This window comes from Hesperophylax consimilis, chromosome 3 (assembly GCF_061612785.1).
Source record: "Hesperophylax consimilis isolate HC1 chromosome 3, BYU_Hcon_1.0, whole genome shotgun sequence".
In the NCBI taxonomy this organism is placed as follows: Eukaryota; Metazoa; Arthropoda; class Insecta; order Trichoptera; family Limnephilidae; genus Hesperophylax; species Hesperophylax consimilis.
In genome coordinates, this window is record NC_142838.1 from 18,812,947 (window position 1) to 18,829,496 (window position 16,550).

The 16,550-nt window shown below is 34.7% G+C and overlaps 1 protein-coding gene across 1 annotated transcript in view; it reads left to right on the forward strand.

The window, feature by feature from the left end:
• Positions 1-16,532, forward strand: part of Oatp26F (Organic anion transporting polypeptide 26F) — a 128,571-nt gene extending 112,039 nt beyond the window's left edge. Inside the window, exons 7-12 of the mRNA XM_089648914.1 lie at positions 5,315-5,436; positions 6,558-6,803; positions 8,444-8,654; positions 9,309-9,755; positions 10,734-10,916; positions 14,431-16,532. Of these exons, the coding sequence (XP_089505040.1) occupies positions 5,315-5,436; positions 6,558-6,803; positions 8,444-8,654; positions 9,309-9,755; positions 10,734-10,916; positions 14,431-14,635 (1,414 nt within the window). The 3' untranslated portion in view covers positions 14,636-16,532. The remainder of the gene's footprint in view (positions 1-5,314; positions 5,437-6,557; positions 6,804-8,443; positions 8,655-9,308; positions 9,756-10,733; positions 10,917-14,430) is intronic.
• The last annotated feature ends 18 nt before the right edge of the window (positions 16,533-16,550 follow it).

The following is a 16,550-nucleotide window of genomic DNA, read 5'->3' on the forward strand; positions in this document are numbered from 1 at the left end:
ATCTCCGATTTATTATCCATTCACTTATGATACCTTCTACGTAGCATCCTGAAACATTATTCTCCTTGCATTTACTTCAGTGTCTAAAAAATCTAACCATCCCTCATCATTCATCCCTCATCCCTCACCCGCATCCCTCATCCCTCAGCCCTCCATGTACTAGTATTGATACTGACGTACTTACATTGTGGCGTTTCGTCATAATATCTATTCGGAAAAGAACACGTGTTCTCGATATATTCTGAATTACTATATTTTAACAGGAAGTTAGCGTGCTGTCACTTTTTTAACAGGAAAATTTTTCTCCGTGAGTAAACATGGGTCTTGAAGAGACTCTTGTTCTTGTTCTCATATGACAAAAGTCAACCGTGTACAAAACGCTTTGGCGCGTTTCCAATATATGCATCCGGCACCAGTGTCGAAAGGATCAAAGGAGCACCTTCCATTGAAATACCGGTAGAACATACACAGCTTATTATGACTAATATATATGTTACAAAATATGACGTATTTCCTTTCTTTTTGAGATATAAATTTATATTTAAAGTTTCCAGATGACACTATACTTTTCGTGGTTTTGCTGCCTTAAATTTATGTTTTATATTAAAGGTATATGTACATATGAAAATAGATTCTAAATAATGCATAACATTATTCAAGATAATGATTTCTTCGGAAAACTTCTAAATTTCCGGACCGTGAACGTTAAGAGTGGATCTGAGTACCTTTCTACATAAGTCTATTCACCGATCATAAGTATTGTGTAGAAGGGATGTCCAATATGTTTCCTTCAATACACACATTGTCCAGGCAGATATGGTGCCAGTTTACCCATCTGCACGTGTCCCCCTACTGTCCCTTCGTCCCCTTTATCTCGCGATCCCGAATAATGCCTAGCTACTGCTCCCACCTACCCCGTGCCTCCCCCCATTGTTCGGATTACGGATTCACGGAGATTCTGCAATATCATGCTCCGCCACTAAACGTAGCCAACAATACATTGGACACAATGGCATAATTTATATCTCGGGGGAAATTAATACCTGCTTTCCTAGTTACGCAAAGGTGAGTGCTGCCCTGCGATACACAGGAAACCACCTTGCAAGAATGTGTGTTTTAGGCAGAGGGAAATTTAATGATACTTCGTTATAATTCACTAGTACTTAAATACCTGATATATTGTAGGGAAACTACATCAGTGGCGTGCCACGACCGATTTTCTGAACCTACTAGTACCGATCATAATGTGGGAATGTGGTTGTTGCCATAGAGCCCAAGAAAACGTACGTAACATTTAAAAAACACAATTTACAAAAAAAAATAATATAAAAAGTTTAACGTAACGTACGTTATCATTAATTTACGCATTCATAGATGACGTAAATTTAATTATTTTATTAAAATACCCTTTTTTGCAAGTTGTGCTTTAAAATATTAAGACAATAGATTTGTTTGCGCTCGTGCCTACGTAATATGCTTATGAATAAATTGTTTGTTGCTATAAAATTCAATTCTTTCTAGAAAATCATTCACATACAATATTGTATCAGTGATTCGATCCAATATTGTACTCTCAAAGATAAAACTTATATTTTGTTGCTGTTGGCATCACGAAATATCTAGTCATTCAAAGGTCTTTTACAAATGTATAATACGAACATGTTAAGGCGATGCACTACGTAGTAATGCAAAATTATGTGTTTTTGGTTTGAAAATTTGGTCGCCTAGAAATGTTTCAGATGCTTTAATTAAATACTGCGAGTAGAATACATCTTGGCCTTTAAAATAATCCAGTATTTTTTAGATAAGTCTTTTTATAAGCCCAGAAAAAAATAATGTATAAGGCCTATGAAAACTGGTTTAAAGTTCAAAATCTCCTACTTGCGAACCCATTTTCGGTTATAATTTTATTGTATAATGTGGCAAATTAAGTTATTTATTAAATGATGGGAAAAAAATAAATATTTGTGCCTGAACATTCACAAAATAAAATGAAAGGCACTTTTTGGCCATTTTTTTTTCTTGCATAAATCAAAACAGGCGGATGGTGTTAAGCGGGAATTTAAACCTTATCGCCATCTACGTAAGGGCTGTTATTGATAGCGGCTCCATTTATTAAATATTACACGACGTAGTGCATCGCCTTAAACAATAATAAGGTAAAATAAGAATTGGTACATTAGTTAGCCGAACACTGCAAAAAATAATTTAAATTAGAAATTTAAAATTGTTTCTGAAATACTTATCAGATTTATATATTATACTGATTTATATTTAATATAATTTATTTTATTTTTCAAAAACAGTACAAAAACCAATAGTTAACATAGATAATGTTCGAAAAGAAGGTCACATGTCGGAACGTATAATTAAAAGTTAAAGGAGTGTTTAAAGTTGTTGAAGGACACGTGGAAAAGATCCACTTTCCGGCATGGCAGTTAATTAACCTAGTAAAGTCTTCCCAGGAGCATCAGCTTGGGATGTTAGTTCTGCACCTGGGAAGTATCAGAAGCCTGTATTGGCGGCCTAGCGTGAAATTATCCGTGACATAGAATAGTATTTTATCCGAAATTTCTGGTATTGATTGAGTTATATGACCTCAACCACATAATATATATTATATTCCTCGTGTATAACATGCTTTAAAAGCTATAATGCCAAATAAACAAAAAAATCAGAATATGATAAGATAGCAGTTGGCATTAGAACAAGTACTATGAGATTCTAGTAAGATTCTCTTCGTATTTTCTCATAATATACGAACTCGGATAACATCGACACTCACGCGAAAAAAAATACTAGTAATACGGATGTGCAAAAATAATACGAACGCCTGTTGCTTTTCAACAAACAACCTTCAACCGGTCAACCACTTGCGACCGTTTTCTATTGCTTCTTCCAGACATCCATTAATGTTACCTACTCGGAAAATTTATGTCACCAAAAGTAGTTCTCGGGTGAGATGAGAATGGGATGTCTGGAAGCTTTTATCTCGGCCCCATATTTGCTCAGGGTGTTGACTTTGTGGTTCCAACCGACACGGAATATGAAGGAGGAACAAAGGGAAGAAGGAGGAAGAGAGAAGGTGGAGGAATACAGGGCAGGGGATGGAGACAAGTAGGGGGGACTTTATAAAAACGTTTCTTGTGTAGCTATCAATCTGAAAATCAGAGTGCATCCGATATCTTATTTTAGCCAAAATGACAAAGGATAATATTGCGTTGTTACGCAGGGCATAATATTGGCTGGCAGCTGGTACTTTCCTTTATTAATTTGCAAAAGTAAGGCACTTTTGAATTATATATACCTAATGGTTTTACTATAACATAATATGTATTGTTATGGTGGAAAAACTTTTTTATATGACTTTTAAATAAGCTAAATATTGGCATATTGATTTTGTTTCCGTAAATAAATAATATTTTTAAAATTTATATCTTCTTCCACCAAATGCATATATTTTTAAAAGTACTCATTTATATAGTCCACGTCGGTAACTGTACCCAATTTTTACATTAGAATATTTGCATTAAAATACTTAAGATATTTTATTCCTTCTCGTTTTTTAATTAGATTTATTATTAAGGTATCTCAAACAAACACAAAACCTATTACGGTTCATAAATCAAACAGTTATATTAAAAAGTGTACATGCATGTCGATTGCGTACACTTGACCCATAGGCGGGGTGACCAGAAGCTTTCGCTTTCAATCTGCTCTTGGGTGCAAAATGACCTATCTGGATCCTTCCCTACTCGAGGAATATTTCACCATAAGAATCAAACACGAAATTAAAAATTATTTATATAAGTATGCATTTTATAAGTGTACGCACCACAAAACTGCGTATGCCTACCCCCGCCCACTTACCCCATCACAAAATATTAAAATTAACTAAAAAGAAATAAAAATAAAAACAGATGAATTGGAATGCACGAAAATAGCTATGTATTATACTAAAAAATGTCATGGATCACACCGTTTTGACACAATCGGTTACACAAAAGCACCCATTAGTAAAAAAATACTTAGTTGTCAATTTTTGTTTTTTTTTACCGTTTTACGTATTTTTACGTGTTAATTTATTATAATCGTTTAGCTTTTAGTGTCTACCGTATTCAATTTAACATTAATCTGTCCTCAAGGCGCGCGGTATTATAAAATGATTGATTGAAGTAAATTACTCTTCCGGAGAATCCTAAGTAGGTACCTATCTAGGTAGATAGGATTTACAAAGAAGGGGGATAAGGGACAACACAAATAATGATGGATCACTTTTCTTATTATTTGTTGTTTGGAAATTTCAGCGATTAATTAATGCTATAACTTCCTTACGATTTCACCAATGGTAAAGAATTTCAAGAACCCAAACATTGACAAGAAAATATGGTTCGTATCTCGTATGGAGCGTATAATGAAATCTTGTCCTGTAAAATATTAATATAAATTCTAAAAACTCCCAACGAATGTGACGCAGTAACCGTGTGAATATTATATATACCCTGTATGTATAAAAGTATGTACACAGGGTGTTATAGCCCAGCTACACTACTCGCGAAGTTGATCGAAGTTGACCGAATACGATAGTGTGGGCACGAACTACGCTTCGCTTCGGGCAACTTCGCTTCGCTTCGCCCGACTTCCGATTGTTGTCGGTAAATGCGCCCGAGTCAAAGGACTCGAAGCGTCACGGCATAAATAAACCAATCACTGACTGGTTGGACTGAGTTACTCGCGAAGTTGCACGAGTGTGTGGGCACGCACTTCGGCTAACTTCGTCGAGGACTTCGTCGAAGCGTCGAAGCGAGTAGTGTAGCGGCCGCTTTTAAGGACGCACTTGACTTACTTTATCTAGTGATTTCTGACATTATTTGGATGTAGAAAAATGAAATGTAAAAAAAATTAAAATGAAATTTTGATCTCCGGTAATTTATTTTCAACTTAAAACATGAACAATCAGTAGGGATTGGAGAGTTAGGATGAGTTGTTTAAAAAAATCCATTACCCCGACTGTAAGGACGGGTTGTTTCACAGAATTTGAACAATTCATCAAATTTGATTTTTACGTACTGTGAAGGTTCTATTCAGGTTCTGTTATTATATCATTATTGGCCAGTTGTTTCACAAAACTGAAATGAAATGACAGATAGATATAATAGAAAATTCACAGAACTTGAAAATCAGCTTAGAAATTTGATGAATTGTTCAAATTCAGTGAAACAACCAACAAAGAGTTGAAATCATTGAGGTCTACAAACAGCATGCTAGAAGTAAATGTGATGTAACAACAACTTTTGTGTTTCTTTTGTTCCAGCCTTGGTTTGACCCCAGATAGCAACGTTTGGATTGGAGCCTGGTGGACTGGATTTCTTCTCGCCGCATTACTGAGCTTCCTTGTCGCCCTTCCTCTGATGCTTTTTCCTCCGTCACTACCAGGTAAAAATACGTCACTAATCAGTAGAGATCTGAAATTTTCGCGTATACAAATAACGCGAATTTTAACGCGAAATTTGCTTTTATCATATCTATCTTTTATCTATGGTAAGGTGACCAAATAACGGAATTATACTCTAATAAATTAACAGATATAACGTTTTTTCTGCGTCTAACTTTTTGATGGGCTTCGCCCGATTCAGTCAAGTTCCTTGAGAGTAGAGTTTTTACTCTTTGTATGTATAGCAGCAATTATTAGAATGTGTGCGAAAATTGACTTTATAGGAACCTATTCAAATAAAAACATTTGTGAATGCGTAATTTACGTAAGTTGTATAAATTCGTTCATTTGAAATTTACTGAACGAATGAAACTAATTTCTACTAAGCCCGTAATCCCACGGATCGGTAAGCAATCATCATAAACGGAGTGCTGTAAGACCCTGCGCAGAAAATGAAGTTATAGTAAGATAAGGGTCTGCAGCGCAGTTCAGTGTAGAACATTTCTGTGCAGTGTCGTACAACATTAGGTTTATGTCGATTTTTTTTGGATTTTGAAGACCAACTTGCTAACTTACCAGACATACAAACTTATCCGTGGAGGCGGCCAAAGGAGTAACTAACAAACACAATATCTACATTAGGGACTATGTTTGTACATTTGTCACGTAAATGCCATAACTATAAAGATACATACATACCATTTTTTTTACCATTTGTTAAGGCACACTCTGCTTTTTAAATAACTTTTTATTATAAAAGAAGGACAAACATTCCCGTGCTACAAATAACATGAAAATATTTGAAAAACTCGCCCCATCTTCATAAAGAGTGGAAATTGTTGTTTGTGCAATGACGGAGCACTTGGCTAGCAGAGGAATTTACCATTTGTTCACTCAGCTACCAACCGAAAAAAATTGGTTAATTCTGAAATTGAAATACGTGATTGTCAATAATGACATAAAAAATTAAGTCACAGAGATCCTGAGTTTGATTCCCAGTTGCGACCGTTACTTTTTTAAATTTCTTGTGTCTTGTTCTGTTTCATGTTTCGCTCAGATTTCTTATTAGTATTATCTTCCTCTTCAATTATTAAATAATAATGTATTTTTGTAAATATTTCAGGTGCAGAAGAATTGCAAAAAGAGAAGGTATCCGAGGCCCACGGTAACTCAAGTCAGACCGAAGCGTTCAGCAAGATTCGCGAGCTCCCGCAGGCCTTCTCAGCCTTGATGAAGAACCCCACCTTCTTCTTTCTGAACCTGGCCGGCGCCACGGAGGGACTGCTTTTGTCAGGTTTCGCCGCCTTCATGCCGAAGCTGATTGAGAACCAGTTCAGCATCACAGCATCTTGGGCGGCTATGCTAATGGGTATGTCTTAACAGGTTCACTAAACTTTAAACTACTGCCTGTGGGAAGTTTTCATTAATTTTTAATTACAACTATAATTTACATATGAATTCAACATAGATAAGAGTGAATTTACTGAGCAGGACCCCGCGCTGTCTAGGAAGGGACAATAGTGCGACACTCAAACTTAAAATAATGGTTTCAAAGTTAATCTTTAGAAAAATATGGATATCAAAGATAACATTCAATTTATAAAATATATGTATTTTCAATATATTAGAATTAACTTCTTTCATGTGAATACCATACAAGAATCCAAACTGCTCCCGTCTGAAGCCAGTGAGACTACGGTATTCCCAATCGGTGTAGGTATGTTGTGAGATTGAAGGTAGTGGGGAGGGAAAGGATGTCGGGAAGAGGAAGGTGGGGAAGTATCTGGCTCTTCAGATCTGATCACCAAACACAGCTAAAGCAATCTCAAGCAACTTTTCAATTCTGAATTCAATTGAACTTTGGAACGGTCACAAATATGCAATATATTATTTTTAATTAATAAGTCAAATTACATATTTAACCAGGAAAACATTCCTTGACCTAACAACAGACATGATTGACCTAACTTGACCTAATGACAGACATAAAAATATACAAAACATATATGCAACCTCACCTGGAAAATGTTTTCCAAACATGGAGTCCATATTTTGTAAAAGATATAATCTAATAAAAGAGTACAGAGACGATTTACAAAAATACAAGAGCTTTGAAAGATCAGCAATATGTAGATAGACTCAAGGAACGAAGGAACTAAGATTACCAATGATAAAAAAAAAGAATGGATGACTTGATTGAAACTTTCAACATTTTATCTGGACTATAGTTGCCCTGGTATCCAAGAAATCTTCACCACCAACAAAAATATAAATTACAATATAATCACACAAATTTTTTTTAGACCACTTTAAGTGGACTTTTATGTGTTTATATAGTAAATTATGGCGAGCCAAAAAGTAAACCCTTTTTACGAATACGAAGAATATAAAACTCGGTGGACATAAAAAAAATAATAAAACACCTTTTGCCTCCAATCCTAAGAAACACTTCATTGCAAATAGAGAAGTGGAAGCGTGGAGCAAACTTCCACAACATATCATCGATGCTACTAATATAAACCAATTTAAAGTGCAATTGGATTCTTATTGGAGAGAATAAATGATTAACTTATTTTAAATTTAAAACAACTCAGTTAAGTACCATTAAACTTATTTTAAAATCAGATTAGTAAATTAGCAGAATGCTGCCTGCTCATTAAATAAATATAACATAATTATTTGTGCACGTGACTTCCGGATTGCTAGTCAAGAGTCTTGTCCCTCGACTATGGAGGCCGTCGAAGCTCAAAAACTTCATTGTAATATTTATTCATTGAAGAAGACAATATCAACAACTCTCAATGTAAAAATGAAAGAAAATTTACAGAAAATAGAGAAAAGGGAATGGTTGCAACTGAGATTCGAACCCCGATCGTCCGTTAAACGAGTCATACACTTGTTGATATTATCTTCTTCGTTGATTATACAAAATATATTTTATTTAGAATAAACATATTTTAGCAAAACATTTTAAACATGTTTATAAAGTTTTTATTTCTTATTTCCTAGGTCTCATAACAGTTCCTGCAGGAGGAGGCGGCACATTCTTCGGTGGCTACCTGGTGAAGCGCCTAAACCTGCCCTGCGCGGGAATCCTGAAGTTATGTGTCTGGTCCACTGCGGCAGCCCTCCTATTCTCAGGAGGATTCTTCCTCAGCTGCCCCAACCTGGCTTTTGCTGGCCTCACACAGCCTTATGGACATAACACATCAAATGCAGTGTAAGCATCGGTGTATGAACTACTAGATATGACATTATTCATGGATATAGGAACCTATTTGTTCGATAAGCGTAAGAATTATTTCACCGTAACTTGTGTGTTTCTAACTCCATGACCATCAAATCGACGATCAGCAACATTTTGAAATTTTTATATTTGAATGATCCCTGTTAATTATTGGCCTGTTTCAGCTTTTCATCAAATTGTGATCAGCTGACAAGCATAAAGGTTATGTTAATATAATTGCATCTTATTTTATGACCCCTATGCTCCTTTGCTATGGACCCAGAGAACATAGCCCAAATGGGAATCCATAGCTCCATGGGCAATACAATCAATAATCAATATTCTCGTAGTTCTCACATTTAAAAAAAATACTTTATTCTTTACACTTTCGGAAATTCATGTAGAAATTAAGAAATTATTGGAGCCAAGTCAAAATAATAACCACGTAAAAATTTGACCTCAAATGTTCCAAATTTAAACTCGATTTACTCAAAAAAAAAGGTCATCAAAAAAGTTTTGTGATGTAGATTCACCAGTTTCCCACTTGTACCACTAATTTCCGAACACCATGTATGTATGTACAAACAAATCACCGAATTAGATATGTTTTAAAATACAGTGATGAATATTTTTCGTTCTTATTAACAGGAAAATAATCAGTCTTGATTCTCCGTGCAACCAAGGGTGCTCCTGTTCAAGATCGGTATACGATCCAGTTTGTGGAATCGACGGAGTAATGTACTACTCCCCTTGCTATGCTGGCTGCGCCCAGGAAACCAATGCACATGGCTCTAAAGCATACACCCAGTGCACCTGCATCCATAAGCCTTCCAAAGAAATAGGAATCTATGAAAGTTTACATAACAGTACCAACAATAACAACACAATCCCAGATAGAATAATGAATTCTAATGAGAGCTTATTGCTGAATGTTGAAGCAATGAGCTTGACCGGTGGATCGAGCGTTCCCTATGAGGCAATAAATACTATGTGTGAGTCATCCTGCAACTATCTCGGCTTCTTCTTGATACTGGCGTGTTTTACAATGTTCTTCACATTCTTGTCAACCATGCCGGCATTATCTGCAACTTTGAGGTAAGTTACATCCAATGGTCACTACACACAATCAACTTTACCATCCAGTTTGCATGACTTGACGCTTGATCAAATTAACTTGACCGTGTGTGGATTTCAATTTGCATGATAAGTGTACTAGAAGACAGAATCGATTTTCGATTCTGCCTACTTGATCAATCTTAAGCGTCATGCATACTTCAAGATGTGTTATTAGTTATTGCGTTCATCAGTTTAGACAAAGTTAGTCATTCAAACACGTTGCTACCACCACAGAACTCACATGAACTGACGTCACTTCAAATATAATAGAATGTGTGTAGCCACTATGGATTAACTGCATATTGTATCAAGCCTTGTCTGATGCAAAGTGGACGGTAAACTTGATTGTGTGTAGCGGCCATAATGCTATCAACCACCAGCTTTCTGGAAGTAGTTCAGACAAAGCCGAAAACTTCCTGAAACCTCTTTTGTCTCGTTAAATATAATTTGACCCCTAAAACATAATTTTTCTAGAGCTAAGACCAAAGTCCCTGTCCTTTGAACTTCATCAGTTCGATGGGAGAAAGATTGAAGTCTGCATTAGACAGATTCCTACCCAAGTGTCAGGGGTTCAATCCTCCGCTAGCTAAGTCTGCAAAGAATAGCAGTTTTGCGGAGGTATTTGTAGCACAGGAACCTTAAAAAAATATTATATTATGGGTTTAGTATTCAATCTTGGAAGCCACAAAAATTTTTAGTCTTTCAGTGATTTTTTCTCACTTTAGTCTCACATGAGCACAATAACTGTTGGAGCATCCAATTCAATTAATGGAAGACCAGCGTTTACGCACCAACTACATACTTTACAGTTATATCCTGGTTTTGGTCTCATGTCAAATGTAGGGAATTAAAGGAAAGTATGTACACAGTGAAAACACCCTTTAGAAAGCACAAGTACGCATTAGGGATTATTAAAAATAATGAATGCTTTACTAATTTATATTTTGACTATTCCAGATGTGTGAAAGATGACCAGAGATCGTTCGCACTGGGCATTCAGTGGATAAAGGTGCGACTCCTGGGAACTATTCCTGCACCGATGATATTTGGAATATTGATTGATAAATCTTGCATTCTGTGGCAACAGTCTTGTGATGGCAAGGGGGCTTGCCTGGTTTATAACAACATGTTCATGAGCAGGTGAGAACTATAAAAATACACCATAAATAAATAATAATGTCGATCTGGCTGCCAAAGTAGCTCAGAGTAGTGACGCCTGGAGACGCCATCTCAAGGCGATGGGTCCCCAACCAAATAAAATAAGAAGATGAGATGAGAATCTCGATAAGAACAATGCAAAGTATGTTTCTGGGTTGTAGCTGTCAGAGCAGAATTACTTATCCTATATAGACGATATTTCATTTAATCATTGAACACAATATTAGCGACTTCCAAATGACAAATGTGAAACAGAAAAAGATTCGGTCGCATCTAGGAACTGAACTCAGGACCTCAGCCTTGCCGGAGCGCCGCTCTACCACTGAGCTAATTCGACCCATAATATCAACTTTGGTCATATTTAACTGTATCTGTGATTGTTTCAGTCATTATTATTGTCTTCAATGATTAAATACTGCAATCTGAGGATTTACTCATCAAGGGCAAACGTAATGTTTGTTATAATCTATGCGTACATAGATGGCGCTAATTTAATTATTTTATGAAAATACACGTTATGTTTTAAAATATTAGGATTAATTATTTGTTTGCGCCTGTATATACGCAATTTATAAATAAATATATATACAGTCAGAAACCATCCCTGACGGGAAAGGAAATTTCCGCCTCTACGTTTGTTACTACTTAAACTAACTAACTAACCATCACGACGTTTCACCGCAGGGGTAGGCAGAGAGGACGGACCGCCAAACAACTCGGTCTTGGCACACACTTCTTGCCTCATTCACATTCATACATCGTCTCATACATACTCTTCTTTTATTCTGACTCTTGGCATGGCCGGACTCGAGTATCTAATTCACTTGATCATGCCATGTCTTCCTCGGGCGTCCCCGACTTCTTGTTACTATTTAGTTCTAGAATAATTAACAACTATTTTTTCAGACCCAATGACCATTCATGTATTTAGAAATTGTGCTTACAAAATTATTTGCTCGGTATATTAGTGAATCGACCTTGTTACATTAACAGTCAAATATTATATGAAGATAAGCCAGAACTAAAATGTCATTTTGTAATTGCTCATTATAGCGGTGATCATTACAACCAAGTTCGACTGTATATATATTTAAAAAAAAAGATTTATTACAAAATAATAAAAGATTTAAAATTATAACAGATGCAAAATAATTTTTTTTTTCCTAATTATTCTACTACTCCATAAGGTGAGCTCCAGGAGCTTGTATTTATGGGAGGAGTAAGTATATACAAAAAGAAAGTAATGCTTATTAAAAGGCGATGTGTAAACAATAACCAAAGTGTTATTAAATAACTACAAACGTAATTCAACGTACAAATTAACACAATTCATTCTTCAAATTGACTAGAAACATAATTATTATTATAACAATAGCCAAATTGTTTTTAAATGCTAGACAGTATAGATTAAGTATACGTATATTAAGGGTACAATATATCATTATCCAATTTCAGGGAGCTAATTTGCGTATATGAATATGAATAATTAGTTTTGTCCACATAATGTAGATTTTGTTTTAGCAGTAAAGAAATTGAAACCAAAAACATCGTATGGTCCTGATTTCATTCCACCCTTTATTATTAAGGGATGTTCTGAACCATTATGTAAGCCACTTCTATATATATTTAATCTTACGGTTAAAAACGGAATTTTTCCTAAATTATGGAAGCTGTCGAAAGTCACCCCTTTACACAAAGATGGCGACAAGTATCAAACAACCAACTACCGTCCTATAGCGATTCTCTCCGCACCTGCTAAACTATTGGAAATAATTATCCATAAATATGTTTATACCAAAGTTGAACCATTCTTGATCGAACAACAACATGGATTTAGACATGGCCGATCAACCACTACAAATTTAATGGTATTTACAGATTACTTGTCGAGAGCACTCGATAACAACGAGCAAGTTGACGCATCTTACCATGACTTTGCAAAGGCTTTCGATAGAGTTGATCACTTAGTGCTTCTAAATAGGCTCGAAGAAATTGGTTTTTCGGAAAACTTATTGAAACTCTTTTGTAACTATTTGAGTGAAAGAGAACAATTCGTGTCCTATGGTGAGTTCAACTCTAATGCATATCCTACAAATTCTGGTGTGCCGCAGGGATCCAATTTAGGACCCCTATTGTTTTTAATTTTTATAAACAATATTCAGGGAAAGATTAAATTCGTCCGTTTTCTACTTTTTGCCGATGACATCAAACTCTTTCTGAGAATAAGATCGATAGAAGACTGTAGAAAGCTCCAGGAAGATATCGATGCAATTATTGACTGGAGTATTGATAACAAACTTGGGTTCAACTTCCAAAAATGTTCAGTGATGTGCTTTACAAGGGCACACAAGACCATATATTTTAATTACAAAATGAAAGATACGTCACTGAAGCACATGGTGACTTGCAAGGACTTGGGAATTGTGTACGACATTCGCTTAACATTTCACGCTCATATTGAAAAGATCTGTAAATCAGCCACTAAGATGTTGGGTTTTGTCATACACAATTCGAAAGACTTGACCAACCTTGCAGTAATAAGGCTGCTTTACTTTAGCTTAGTGCGTAGCATTCTCGAGAATGGATCTCAGGTATGGGGGCCAGAGGACACTGTCTATGTACTAATGGTCGAGAAGATACAAAAAAAGTTTTTACGATACCTCTACATGAGAGAGTTTGGTTATTACCCATGGCTGTTTCCAACAGCATTTATCTCGGGAATGCTGGGTATATGCAGCCTTAGTTCCAGAAGGGATGTTGCATTACTCCTGATGGCGTATAAGCTACTAAACGGTTTAGTATCAATACCAGACATTCTGGCTAAAATAGGATTTTATGTCCCGGATAATTTCGCGCGAGGCCGCCAACACAGGCTTTTGATTCTTCCTAGGTGCAGAACTAACTTACCAATGGTGATGCCCTTGGGAAGAATCACTAGGTTAATTAACTGCCTCGCAGGAAATGTGGATATTTTCCACATGTCCTACAACGTATTTAAACGTGAAATATTATTATTCAATACTTAAAATTGTAAATCTAAATTTGAAACTTTTTTCTTTGTCCCACTTGTAAATGTACCTATTTGTTATTCACTTTTTTGTAAATGTTAATTATCGATATTGCAATGTTCTGGTTCATACTGTTTTTGCAAATAAACAATAAATAAATAAATAAATAACTCAATTCATTCCAGAAAGGCATACAAATACAATATTGGATTGGATCACTGATACAATATTGTATTTGTATGCCTATTGAAAGAATTGAGTTTTTGTACAAACAAAACTATTTATTCATATTGCGTTTGTACAGGTGCAAAAAAATAATTGGTCTTAATTTTTAAAGCATAACCTGCAAAAAGTGTATTTTCATAAAATAATTAAATTTGCGCCGTCTACGAACGCGTATAGTTTAATCTTAAGTTATTCCAAAAATAAACAAGATAATGTTTTAATTTATGACTTTTTCTAATGAATGGATATTTTCCCCTCTTCAGGTACATGATGGCATTAGCGCTGATTGCTAAAGCGGGATCTCTCCTGTTCTTCTTCCTGTCGTGGTGGTTCTACAAACCTCCGCAGAACACAAAGGTCATGGCCGCTCAGACTCCCTCTGTGCATTTGGTCCAAAGTGAAAACAAACAGCATAATTATCCACGGTCCAATGGCTGTGTGAACGAAAGTTTAAATGAACGATTTTAGTTTCATAATTTACATTATTCCAAGATTGTTATTTTGTTTGAAAAGTATTTGTAATAGTAACCAAACAATATTAATACGAAAACTACTATATTCAATGTTAGATTTTATATGATTATTCCATGTGCGGTACTTACTGTCGTTTTGGCCATAATATTGTGTAATTTAATGTAAATATTAGTACTGTACTTTTTATAAGAATTCTTAACGTGTTTGCGAGCTGATCTCAGCCCTTGTTAAACTTTGTAATGACGGTTAAATATCCCATATCCATTTTTAAGATGTTTATAGAAATAGTCACAAAGCGTAATACATATTCAACTTTTGTGTTGTGAGATTTCATTTACACACATCAAACCCTTTAAAACCAAAATACGTTAACATATTTACTGTGTCTACGAAAAGGGAATATTTATGTCCGTACGTTACTTATGTACTCCTGGTTGTACAGTGTTGTATTAATACAGTACGGACTTGAGTGTCACATGAGTGAAAAACTTTAGGGACGGGTTGTTCATAGAATTTGAACAATTCCTAAAATTTAAGTTAATTTTCAAGTTGTATTATTATTTCAGTTCTATGAAGCAACTGGCCAAAATGAAAAACAGAACTTGAAAATTAACTTTGAAATTTGATGAATTGTTCAAATTCTGTGAAAAAACTGGCAGTTAGTGTGCATTTACAAAGCAAGGACAGTGTGTGGCAGTGTACAACAGTAAAAAAATTCCTAAAACTAAATGTATACAGATCTAAATGTATATAATGGGCATGTATGTATTCATACTATTAACAAACGTATTCAAAAGTATTGTAACATAAAAATTTTGTACTTTGTAATTAAAAAAAAATTGTGACGATCAATTAATTATACAAATTACATTTGAAAGTGGAATTCATAGATGTAAGTCAGGAAATATGGGTTCAAGTTGTACAGTAACATAAATGTCAATCCCGAATAAAAAATATACCTATAATATAGGATTCACATTAGCAGAAGATAAAAAAGCTCGAACAATATTATCAACAACTACTGAAAAACAATTTTATGAAATATTAGCTGTACCCCGCCATGCGTTCGCTAAGTCTGTCTGTGAAGATACTTTTGCTTTTATGTCCAACAGACGGCACTGTTTTATATCTATATAATATAGGTATATAAAAACATATGCATATTCGAATGCAATGTTGTGTCTAAATTTCAAAGCAATCTGTGAAGAACATTCAGAGATTTAAGATTTTGAACTAACAAAAATTAACATTTTTTATTTATATATACTAGCTGTTGGCTCAGTCTGTCTGTGCAGAGAAGCTATAGCGCGTGTTACTTTTACGACCAACAGATGGCACTGTTTTAAAAAAGGCATTGTTTCATCTGCCGTATGTGACATCTATATAATATAGGTATATAAAAACACATGCGTATTCAAACGTAACGTTGTGTCAAAATTTCAAAGAAATCAGAGAAGTAGTTTCGGAGATTAAAGATTTTGAACAAACGAACAATTAAATTTTAATTTATGTAGGTAGATGGTCATCAGTGGGTATTAATTTTGTTATTTACTGAACAAGGTTACAATTTACCATGTTAATAACATGTTTCTATGCATTCAAATATTTTGTTTGTATTTATATAGCATAAAACAGCACATATTATTATTATGGTAAAATCTAATAAGTTGTTTACGAGAATTTTTTTTAAATGAGTAAGTTTGTGTATGCATGTATGTAGTTAATAAAATATTTACATGAAATGCTGTAAATGTAATGTATTCATTACGAACGGTGTTTTCATGAACACGGAATAAAAAATTATTACATATAAGATTATTATTCCATTAATTATATTATTTGATATTATATTCTAAGAATACATTAAGAAGATATGATTGAGAGATCTGTAAATAAAATAAGATTAATA